The 11,756-nt window shown below is 50.7% G+C and overlaps 4 protein-coding genes across 4 annotated transcripts; 2 read left to right on the plus strand and 2 right to left on the minus strand.

Moving 5' to 3' along the window:
• Positions 1 to 1,111: 1,111 nt before the first annotated feature.
• On the plus strand, positions 1,112 to 1,345 carry HRG_02604 (uncharacterized protein; the record flags this gene model as incomplete). Its single annotated transcript, XM_044861075.1, has 1 exon — positions 1,112 to 1,345. One exon carries the CDS (start codon positions 1,112 to 1,114, stop codon positions 1,343 to 1,345), a length of 234 nt encoding a protein of 77 aa, XP_044724708.1.
• Positions 1,346 to 2,174: 829 nt separating this feature from the next.
• On the minus strand, positions 2,175 to 2,531 carry HRG_02605 (Ribonuclease H-like protein; the record flags this gene model as incomplete). Its single annotated transcript, XM_044861076.1, has 1 exon — positions 2,175 to 2,531. The coding sequence occupies one exon, from the start codon at positions 2,529 to 2,531 to the stop codon at positions 2,175 to 2,177; it is 357 nt and encodes a 118-aa protein (XP_044724709.1).
• A 2,222-nt stretch (positions 2,532 to 4,753) lies between these two features.
• On the plus strand, positions 4,754 to 5,632 carry HRG_02606 (FluG domain-containing protein; the record flags this gene model as incomplete). Its single annotated transcript, XM_044861077.1, has 5 exons — positions 4,754 to 4,818; positions 4,896 to 4,911; positions 4,963 to 4,982; positions 5,167 to 5,312; positions 5,373 to 5,632. 5 exons carry the CDS (start codon positions 4,754 to 4,756, stop codon positions 5,630 to 5,632), a joined length of 507 nt encoding a protein of 168 aa, XP_044724710.1.
• Positions 5,633 to 6,063: 431 nt separating this feature from the next.
• Positions 6,064 to 8,757, minus strand: HRG_02607 (phosphorylase superfamily domain-containing protein; the record flags this gene model as incomplete). Its single annotated transcript, XM_044861078.1, has 6 exons — positions 6,064 to 6,672; positions 6,727 to 6,982; positions 7,082 to 7,266; positions 7,342 to 7,606; positions 7,665 to 7,731; positions 7,803 to 8,757. The coding sequence occupies 6 exons, from the start codon at positions 8,755 to 8,757 to the stop codon at positions 6,064 to 6,066; spliced, it is 2,337 nt and encodes a 778-aa protein (XP_044724711.1).
• Between the last annotated feature and the right edge of the window lie 2,999 nt (positions 8,758 to 11,756).

Genomic DNA, 11,756 nt, shown 5'->3' on the forward strand with positions numbered 1-11,756 from the left:
AATAGCACGGGGCCCCGAAGGTGACTATATTGATCTCTGAGGAGCTATCTTCCGCACTTACTACGAATTCGGCCCCTATAAAACCCCTAAAGACGTTTAACGGCGGCACGGTAAAACAATATACCGGCGCCATGTCTAGGTGCATGGCCACCACGATAGGCGCATGACAGCTAGGGCACTGGTTATGGAGGACTTTATAGCATACTTCGGCAGGGTAGTTGATTAAGATGCCGAGCACAACCTTCCGACGCAGGAAGAATAAGAACGGAGGCCAAATAGGCAGATAAACATTAAAGGAGACTAGAGAGGGTGTGCTAGCCAGATAACGTTGAGTACGGCTACTAGGCGAAGAGAAAACTATAGCGAACTATTTAGAATAGATATTAATAAAGCGGTTGCGACGTTGTCGATGGTCTCTTCGTTCTTATGTGTACTTGCTCGTGAGGAAAAGGCAACGGTAGATATTATTATCGACACTGACAAGACCCGACACGAGGCTGAGAGGAGGCTGAGAAGATGTAGACAGGAGATAATGGACGTTTTGAGAACGTTCCTTTGATGTCCGAGGCTAGGATCAGAGCAATAGGGCCTGGTGTCATACGATGTCACGTGCCTCAGGGCCCTGCTTCTTCTGTAAAAGGAACACACGAGACTAGTGGGGTCAAGTCCGAGAGAACACAGGTTAATGATAGAAAGCGCTGTCGGGCCCACCGAATCGGGTGGGACGTGCCGCCGCCTTTGGTGGGCTCGACAGTGAGCGGCAGGGGCTGCCCCGAAGTACAGTCTACCTGGCTGGGGTCCGGTTACGTAGCTGTCAGCAACCCAGCCAGGGGGTGGGGCAGTCCACACGGCTGACCAGTTGGCTCGCTGCCATTCAGCCGACTTTAGTGCGCACCCGCTTCCTTCATATTCCGTCGTGAACCCGAAGGCAAGAGTCCGTTTCTTGACATCACCAAAATGGACGTCAGTGGGGTCCATGGACGTAGTATACTGGCGTTAAAAGCCAGCTACTCCGCTCGTCCTGTCCAACAGTCTCGGTCAAGCTCCTCTTCCCATCGCTCTTACCAATCACCAACTCCCACGCTCTGCCAAGTCCACGGTAGAGCCGACCATGGCGCCAACCGTCGGTGTCAAACAACGAAATAGCAGGCATGGCGCACATCATGCCGACTTCCTCCGACGATTTGCTCAACGCGAGAAAGAGAGACGGACGATCACGAAACCAGGCGCTCTCGACGCCAGACAGCGCGCCGCCCTTCGTGAACAGCTGAAGGATATGCGCTTTCTCAAGCCGGATTACGCCGACGGAACCAAGATCAACATCGCCCGGATATTGAGGAAATAGAAGATGTGCGTTTCCCTCAGCGAAATGCAGGAATTTATCTGCTGACGAGCACTCAGATACTGCAGTGCTACCGAAAGTGGTCCTTGGATGGACGTGATCAAAAGACTCGATCGGCCGATGGCGATGGACTTCCTCGACCATCTTTGTGAACGATAGAAGATTACGTCCGAAGGTATATCGTGGGAATATTAGCGTCGTACAAGCAGCTGTACAGCAGCGTGACGGGTCGATATTTCGACAGGAACGATAATAGGGAGGTCCAAAAGGTACGTTCGCTTCGTGTTCCCTTCGCCATTGGCGGGGTCTAACCAGAACGGTGTTCCTATAGTGGCACGATACCGTTCTGGTTTCTAAGTGGAAACTCCGACCCCCGAATATTGATGGGAAGCCAGTCCTTGGCACCGATGACCTTTTAGTTCTGCAGACCTTCAACATCGCGTACGACGAAGGCGTCTTTCCTTCTGAGCGACATCGCATTTACCTCTCGGGCTGTTATCTGCTCCTTGCGTTTACTGGAGCTCGACCCGGTGAGATTGTGGATAACGAGAAGAGGAGGCCGAACGATGGGACGTATGAGGACCTGTATCAGTGATCGGAATGGTCTGGTCTGGTCTGGTCTGACCCCCCAGACCAGACCAGACCAAGTCACTTTGGTCGGACCGGTTGGTCGGACCGGTCCGACCACCAGACCAACAAGGATGGGGCTATGCAAGGCAAGAGTCAAAGCAACAACTTATACAAGAAATCACCGACTGTTCTTAAAAGCTGCCTCAATCGTATATATCTAATAATCGCCGTCGCTGTCATCTCCTACACTCGGCTCTCCAATCTAAGCCCGGACACACTCGCATGCCTCGATAATATCAGCCTTTAGCCTGCCCCTGCGGTCAACCACGGTGAGATTGGCGCTACTGAACAGGCGTTCACACTCATCCGACATAGGTGAGATGGCAAAAAGGTCGAGAGCAAAGCGGGCGAGATCTCTTTGGGAGTCATAGCGGGAAAGCCAGTACGCAATGGCATCGTCGTGTCCTGCCTTATCGTTATAAAGTCGGTCAGTGGCGATATATTGCTCGTATAAGTCCGTTGCAGAAACTGGGCCGTTAATTCGGATGCGTTTATGCTCCCGCTGACGATCAAACGCAGGATCCGGGTCTCTCTCTGCAGGCTTTAAAGGGAGAACCATCTTAACGGGATATCTTCCCTTATACTCCGTTTCCCAAAGCTCTTTCACGGCTAGCTACGCGCTATCGAACTACCTCCTCTTCTCCTTATTACCCGGAAGTACCTATTCTTATCTAAACTAGGCCCATTTCCTATACGGATTAAGCACTTGAGCTACGAAGTATGTAGGCGGAAGGTCGGTATCTTCGGGGAAGCGATTTCTCTAGTTTAACTGCTGATTGTTATAGTACTCGGCGCATTTAGACTAGGCGGCGTCCGCGCAGTCCTGTAGGTACTCCCACGTGAAATTGTTGTTATCGTTCGCATAGATGTTAAAGTAGTGATCCTTCGTCTCGCTTATTTCTCGAAGCAGGCAATCTAAGGTTGAGAACCAGTTAGCAAGCGACGTTTTCTTGCCTTCGGTGAGCAATGTAGCGGCATAGAAGTCCTTGAGAGCCAGTTCGATCTGCTCGAGTTTAAACTAGTGCTATCCGTCCAACTTAAAGTTTGCAATCCCATGAGAGCCTTTTGCAGGGACGTGACGGGCTGAGAAGAGTTCCAGACGTTCTCGAACGTTCAATGCGCGAGTGATGGAGTGAAACCAGGAATTCCACCGCGTCGAATTATTCTGGATCAATTCGAGTCCATCAAATGCGGAGAGGTCACCACCGACCACGATTGTGGCAAACTCCTCGCGACGCTGCGGGGTGAGCCTGATGTACCGCACTAGATTGTGAACCCAGACATCCAAACTTTTTCCACAGCTCCTCTACCTTTGCGTAGTCTCCTCGTAAGTGATGCTTTTCAAGCTTTGCAAGATACTTGTCACAGTTCCGACCCATCAGGAATGCCTGACAACAGAGATTGATGATATGGCCCAGGCAGCGTACTAAGTCGACGACGGCGGCGCTGTTTAGAGTTCATCCACGGGCAGAGCTGCTTGAGTATAAACTCAACAGCGGTGTCGTTTAACGAGGCGTTATCTAGCATGAAATACCCAATCGAGTCTCCGTCGATCTTGTATTCTTGAAGTACCTTAACAACGAGTGATCCGACATTTTCGCCAGTGTGTTCGCCGTAAACACGTCGCATGCCTAGAACGGTGGACCTTCGTTTACCAGTGGCATCAATCCACATAGCGACGACGCCTAAGATAGCGTAAGGGTTCGGCGACGTCTATAGATCGAATGATATGGAAACTCTGCTGCGCGCTTGATGGAGTTCTTCCGTGAGCTGTTGCTTCTTCGACTCGAACGCAGTCATTACCCAGCTCCGAATGGTCCGCGCTGCCTTAGGTAGGTGGTTCATCAGCGCAGGGCTTAAGAAGAAGAGCAGTGCACGAAAATGTCGATTCTCCAATTAAAGAAAGCGATATGGCAGCATACGATCCAACGGATCAGCAATTCTTTGAACTTCTCTATGGATTCCTTCCAGAAAAAGGCACTGGAAGCCGCGCATCCTTTTATTGATCAAGCACCGACTTCTGTGCAGAACCTCCTCTCTTTACTCTAGTCTGGCAATCAATCTGATGCTTCTATTTAAGGTGATTCCCGGCTCGAGAGGTCCCGTTAATGACAAATAGCTCCTGCTTGTATTTTCCGGCTACACATTCATGACAGTAGTATACTTCCTTCTTGTCACTACACCGGATGTACTGGAGACCGTACTTCCAGATGTGTGAGGAACCGGGGCGACAGCCTTTGTTTGCGACTGCATCGCGCTTGATGTATGTGATGCGATCCTGCACAAACTCATCTGGGGCCGTGGAATATTGAGCAGAGAAAGTGTACCGGGTAAGGCTGCTTGACGGTGTCGAGACGGGCGATGTAGGAGTTGGTGAAGGGGTGGCGACAGGAGACGTTGTGAAGGCCGCCGACATCACCGCCGACTAGTCAACAGAACTTACGTCTGCCGAGTAACAACGTATAAATCTTTTGTTGCAAGAAGGACCGCAGGTTGATTACCCCTTTTCCCGTAATAGTGAGACGGCAAGAAAAAGGAAAACTTCTTTCTAAATTACCTGCTTCGTCTCTCAGCTTGATCTATTAATAGCAGTTCTTGGTCACCATGGTCTCGAGAAATCATTAAACCAGACCAAGTCTTGGCGGTCTAGACCAGACCAAGACCAAAGCAGACCAGACCATTCCGATCACTGACCTGTATGGTCCCCAAGGCGTCAGAGTTGATGACTCAGACGAGGATATGGATCAACCTGTCGACGAAGACTCTCGTTTGCTCGAGAACATGCTCTACCAGGAGACTATATCGCGCGGACGACCAAAAGCACTGTGCTATGAAGACATATGCCTGTCGGTGGTGCGCCATCCGGAAACAGGTATTGACGTTTTAACTATGGCAATTAAATTTTCTTATCACAAAGGAGTAGACAGGAAGCCCAAGCCGTGTGTTACCCGCTTCTCTTAATGCTCTCAAAAATTGCTAATACTTTATAGGACTATCTTCTTCTTCACCGGTATAAGAAGACTTATGTTTTGCATTATCACAGTCATTATTAGCCTTGCGATCAGCGACCAAGCCTTTGACGCGCCAAGCTTGACTACTACAACGAGTGTCTTTCGACTCCGAAACCGTAGATTAAGCATTTGCACGCCGCTTCGGTGGAAAGAGGAGTGGCTGAAGCGACCCGTATTTCGCAGATTCGATGGCTCCCCAGTTTCCCAGGAGAGACCTCTGCCATACCACAAATTGAACGACGACATGGAGCGACAGACTCTTGACGCCGGGTTTGAGAAAGCGCTGGGACCGAAGACATTTCGCAGAGGAGCCGCGAACGCTGCCAATGGTACGTTCCCGCGTCTGCCATGGGCTGCATATGTATTAATGCAAAAGCCGCCGACTATAGGCAACGCATCCGACGCCGTGCGCGACCAGATGATGCGCCACGACCCGAGATGGGCCACTTTTAATGGCGCATACATTAACGAGAAGGTCCAATTTCACCTCGAGAGAGTCGTCGCCGGCGAGCCGATAGACGATTGTCTAATTGATCTGTTCACGCACATGAGCTTAACGCGTGATCCACAAGCGAGGCGAGACATGGTGCCCGACGAGGTGTGGCGAGATATGGGAGCCGATCCTGAGATATTGGACCTAGAGGCCTAGAGGGACAAGTTGAAGAATGGACGGTATCGCATCCGAGGCAGCAACATGAAGGCAAGGTACGAGAGCTCACGAAGACGATTCGAACAAAGAGAGCGCAGCGCGAGAAGAACCTTCGACAATATTACCGGCAGTACTACTTCTATCATCGCCCCACGTGGGAGATTGAGCGGCAGCTTGCCGAGGGTGGTCTCGATGATCACGACGATGCGTACTCAGCGCCAGCGATCGACCTTCACATACCAGAGCGCGCGCGACTTGCAGAACTGCTATGCCAGCAAACAGACAATTTGGACTTCGATGACTTCTTGCGTCTGCGCGTCGAGGTCGCTGAGCTCATGGTTTCTCTCATAGGCAAGCGAGAAACGGCAAAACGGAGGTGCATTGCCAACATGACACAAAACAACCCCCCCTGCCGCTTGGAGGAAGAATCATTAAAGCCCGACAAATTCCCGCTCCTCATGAGGGAGACACAGTGTCCGCGTTGCATCGGCGATGGAGCCATGTCTGCTGAGGAGAGAACTTTTTCCTATTGCCGACCAGCCGTGATGAATGATCACTTCGACCGTGAGCACCTGGCTAGGCATGGACGCTTCCAGTCTCTTCAGCTTCAGCTCACAGATATCGGTCCGTAGCGACTCTGTCATGACGGCTAGACAGCGATGCGCCAATTCGAGGTGCCCATGTTCTTCGTCAATCCAAAAGGGGTTTTTGTCCCGCTTGTCGGGGTCGCTGAGGAAGTCGCGGAAAGAAAGGTGCAGAAGCCTCACCGGCGCCGAGGCTTCTCGAGGAACCCGTAGGACCGAATGAAGCCTGCGCAGCTGGTTGTCAATGGTTTTTTGAGCCATGGATAAAAGCCGTGATAGGGCGATTGTCGACAGCGGACTCGCGAGGATGATGATGGAGCCGACAATCTGTCGAAACCGCCCAAGAGCCTTGTCTCTATCTTCGCAAGACAGGTCGACAAGCAGCCGGTCCAAGACGGGTCGGTACGTGGCCTCCATTCGAGATCGTTGAGTTTTGGTCGAGTAGCGCAGCACCTCCTGGAGTCTCTCGTCGGGGTTTCCGCATACGTCATCCTCGAGGAAGCGGCATACAGTGGCGGCAAAGATGAAGAGCGGAACCGCCATGTTTACGAGACACAGCGTCGTGGCTATTCCGGGCCAGTCTAGGGGCAGTTCCCCCCCAAGCTGGGCGAGGACATTGTGCTCATCTCGGATCCGCTTCGTCTCGTGGTCGAGAAAAAGACGGATATCGTGCTCTATTGCCGATTCGGCGATTTGATGCAGAGCAATGTCCTGGTAGTCACCTTCAATCGACTTGAACCCGAGGTAGATGGGCAGTTCTGGCCGGCTGGTGATCATGACTTTTAGCCCCATGCTTTGGCTGAGACTAAAGAGATTGATGATCATTTGAGCCTTTGCTTTGAGCTTGCTCGCGTCAGTCTCACACTCGTCTAAGGCGTCGATGATGACAACGAGTGACTCGGATCCGTGACTGGTTTCCTGCGCAACCTTTGATAGGGGCTCTCGCAGAAGCTTGTCGAACTGTACCAGAAGCCCCTTGGTGCAGATGCTAGAGTCGGCATCGATGGCTTCCTTGATACGAGGGGCAATGGCCGGCCTTCTCGACGCCAGCTGAGTCGCAATCGTCGTAAAGAGCTTGGACGAGCTCCCCCGATCCAACTCTCCTCTCTTGAAGAAGAAACTGGCGCCTAAAATGCCCTTTTCGTCCAAGCATCGGGCGACGGAACGAGATATAGTCGACTTGCCGGTTCCCGCCATGCCGTTTAGCCAGAATATCGACTTCATGCTGGCGTCCGAGTGCTGAGCCCAGCTGATGACCTGCTCGAGGATGTCGACTCGCGTGCCTGGGAAGCACCTAGGCTGGACTTCTTCATCGGTCGAGTCAAACGAGGCGTTGGAGGCGGGCAGGCGATCAAGCACCGCTCTCTGGTCGGCATTGAGCACGGCCTCACTACAAGCAAGGGATTAGAGGGTGCATTTTACCCGAATGTCGGCGCTACGAGTCTCACCGCAAGTTGCCCACCTCGACCTTGGTGCTGCTTGTCACCGTCTTCATGTTGCCGACGTCGGCACCAACTGGTCACACAAGCGAGTCTGTGTTAACAATTGGACATTGGATCAACAAGTCTCCCTGAGCGTAAACTAACTTTGGCCGAGCAGCTGGGCGATGCTCTTCTCGGCCGCCAGCTGGCTCGGTACAACCATGCCCAGGAGGTCTTTTGCAACGGCCGCCGCCGCCATGGCGGCGTAGCCTCGCCACTCGGTGACGTGCCAGCGGGCGTCGGCGTAGTCACAGATGCCGCGGATGACCATGCAGGGAAAGGTGTTCATCAAGCCAGCCGCCTCCATCTCGAAGCACAGCACGTCGAGCTCCTCGGCAAGCTCATCTCGAACTCGGGCGTTTTCCATGAAGCTCTCTGCAGAGGCAATCAGGCCCTCGTGAACTGCCGGGTTGTCGTCGTCGTCGCCGCGTTCGGGCCGATCGACGAGGCTCCTGTCCCGGCTCGAGTACAGCTTGTCGGTGCTTTGATCCGGCCGGCCGTACTTTTTACGCAGCCTCGGGCTTGCCTTGATTATCTCCCCAATACTTGCTTCGATATTGTTTCCCTTGCGTTCGTATCTTGTCTGCAGCGCGTTCAGAGCGGTAAGGAGAGCGGTTGGGGGTCGGTTTAAGTAGTGTGTGCTTTGGAAGCACCTTGCCTCAATCGTCTTGCCGTAGTCGTACTGAACTACTCCGCCGTGGTTACCGCTAGGCTCGTGGTAGGACGGGGCACTAACGACGACATCCCCTAGCCGTATGTCGTGTCTATCGCTCGGCATGCCGCCGCCGATGCCGACCATTAGACAGACCCTGACGTTGCTAAAGGTGTGCTTCAAGTCCTTTGCCACCATTGTCGCGGCCGCAATTCCGTTGTCACCTGTAGGCAGCACGGCCATGACAACGTTGTGCTTGCCGATGCTGCCCAACGTGTAATGGTTGCCATCGTCGGGATGCTGCCACTCTATGGCTTTGTGCTCTTCGTCCAAGAATTCCTGTGCAGCAACCGACTCGAGTCTAAGGGCGCTGATCCAGCCGATGGTGTAAATGCTTGCATCGGACATGTTGCTTTATCGACTGGGGGTTTTGAAGTGCAGCCTGCCTGGATGACAGTCCAACGACGACTTGTGAAAACTTGACTTTGAGAGCAAGAGGCGAGCCGCGGCTTATGTCTCTCTTCGAGCAAGCTATCCACATGCAGTCAGCCGGGGAGCCTTCAGCCCCAATATCCAGCTACAAGTGCGGAGGGCGACATGCTCTGTACATGCGTCTACCGTCCGTGAGCCTTATTTGGCCCCCATTTGATGTATTGGCGTCGTAAACGGGAGCCTCGATTCGTCCTAACGGTAATAACGCCCCAAGGCCCCGAGGCTGCCCGCCAACGTGTATAACGCTTATTGGCCTCAGCTGTGACACAGAGTACAGGCGGGCACGAGGAGACCCCGCCAAAACAACAAACAGTACCTTTTTGTAGGCCTGTGCGTATATGAGCCGCGGCTTGATCAAGATAAATAACAGATTAGTGATAAATAGCGCTATACAAAGTATCGGGGACTTATTGGTCCATCTCTTCGAGGCGGCGAGTCGCCCTTATGTAAGTGTCGGCAGTTCTGTCTCGCCGCTTAGGCTCTTGAGAGTTGGATATTTCATTATATATAAGAAAGGTATATGAATAAATAAAAGGTGTTTGAGTCTTGCCAGGCTTCAAGAAAGATATTAACGGGCATGGAGGTAAGTAGAAGGGCTCCACGTATAGGAATCAGTTGTGGTCCTTGATAATTGAGAACATCGTCGACCTGACCCCCCCTTCACCTGACCAATGCCCTACCCTACTCTTTCTCTATACTACAAAAATAAAAGGACTGATGGTAATACTGTGGAGAAGTAAAGAGCGCAGTGGCTGACACATTGCAGGCAAGTGCTGGCAATTGAGGAGCTAGGTAATGACCAGGGGCAGAGAACCAACCACCTTGATACCTGTCAAGACGCGACGGTAATATCTCGAGACGCCCGAGGTCAGGGCGGCCTTCAACAATAGTCAAGCGAAAAGCGACATCGGATTTAGGAATTGGGGGGTGATCCCGCCCGAGCCGCTTACAAAGGGTATGAAGGAGGCCAGAGCTGCTGACGCCAGCAGCAGTGACGAAAGTTGTATTCTGGCCATACACAGCGCGGATCGCTTCGGGGTAGCAAGAGTTCAAAGGAGCCAAAGCAGGGCCGACAGATGGTAGAAGCTTGTCGGGGAGCGGGAAGCAGGGTGAAGACAAGGCTAGAGAAAAGAAATGGACAAGAAATACGAAGTGCCACCAGGCCAACCTGTCGACTCGCAGTCGGCACGATACACTAATGCTCTGAGTACATGGCAGGCAAGCTGCGAGATGAGGGGTGGAATACCTATCTAGGCTGTAACCCTGCTTAGAGAGTTCGGTATTAACGGAGGCGAGACGTTGAGCAGCATACTCGGCTTGATTTCGATCTGTATCCCTGCGCGCAATGAAAAAAGAAGCCATACTTGAGGCTTTACAGCAGCATCTAGCTGCATAAAAGAAACAAGGGAGCAAGAGTAATATGTAGGTTGCTCAGATAAGCTTGATATTGAAGGTAAAAGAGAGATGGAAAAGCTGGATTCAAGTCGGCCTTTTATAGACGACTACTTTACGACTAAAAAATACGTTGAGAACCAGAAAATTTTAAAGTAGCGCATGAACGACTTAAAATTAAAGCACGCAAGTTATAACTAAACCTGTTGGAATACTAACCTGCTGAGTAACCCGTGCATCGGTAGCGATACCATCACGGTTCATGCACGACTCCCACGTGACACCCTACCCCGCGATCAGGGCACGCAGCCCCGGCTGCATGTCCCCATTACCGGGTGCACATTCCGTTTCTTGTAAATAGCTTCCTCTTCCCTAGTTAGTTACTCTCAAGCAGTGGCTTGAGAGCACAGTAGAAGAAATAGGGGCACAGAAAGGTAAATTTAGTGATGCATGTCCTGGTCTATCTATTGGGACAAGGGAGGGGCTTATATAGGTATAGTGACTATATATAGCTAGCTAAAAGAGGGCATTAGGATGTTCCTATACCTAAGTTAGGCCTATATAATATCCTTAGGCTAGGGGAGTTATGTTAGTTAGGCAGGCTTCCTTATGCATAACTATTAGGTCTACTAAGCATAACTATGGCCTCTTATGCCTACTCTCCTCAACACACCCCCTTGCCACCCTAGCTTCTAGATGGTGGGGCAATAGGTAGAGGAGGGTTCGGTCTAATAAATATAAGGCTATTCCGATGTTAAATTCGGCTGCTTTGCTGTCTATTTAAGGAGGTTGTCTAAAAATAGGGGAGGCTCCTAATTATTGCTTTGCTGTCTATTTAAGGAGGTTGTCTAAAAATAGGGGAGGTAAATGCAGTAAAAGGCAAAAGCCGGGACCCGAGAGGATAGGATATAAGGAGAACCCTCCTCTATATATCCTATCTCCTCGGGCCCCTAAGTTCGTTAACCACGCCCCCCCTAGGGTATAGTTATATAACCTACTCTTTCGCCCTAAGGGGAGTCGAACTTACGATTAATAGGGTTATATAACCTACTCTTACCGTTTAACTAGTAGTTATAAGTTATATTTATAACCTTCCTTATAAGGAGGGGCATAGTAGGGTATCCCTTTAAGTGGCCTAGGTACTATAGTACCTTTACTAGCGACGTTATTATTTAGGATAAAAGTAATCTTAAAAGTAGGCTTTTTAATAATATATTCCTTATATTAATTAGTCTTAATTTAGTAAAGCTATTATAATTATCATAAGTTTAAGCGCTATAGTATTATACTAATTAAGGGGTAGTCTAATAATAGCTTTACTTCTTAGTAGTAAATAGGGCTAACTTCTACCCCTTAGATCTTTATAGTTTCTTAACTAAATTAAGATCTAACTACGCTATTAAAATCCCCTAATCTTAGTATATATAGTAGTGCTCTTATTATTAGGATCTAGCGATTATCGAGTTCGCTATAGTAAGGAGATATTACTCCTTAATATAGTAGTTAGGTATATTATCTCTTAA

The sequence above is a fragment of the Hirsutella rhossiliensis genome (genome assembly GCF_020360975.1).
Source record: "Hirsutella rhossiliensis strain HR02 chromosome Unknown scaffold00002, whole genome shotgun sequence".
NCBI lineage: Eukaryota > Fungi > Ascomycota > Sordariomycetes > Hypocreales > Ophiocordycipitaceae > Hirsutella > Hirsutella rhossiliensis.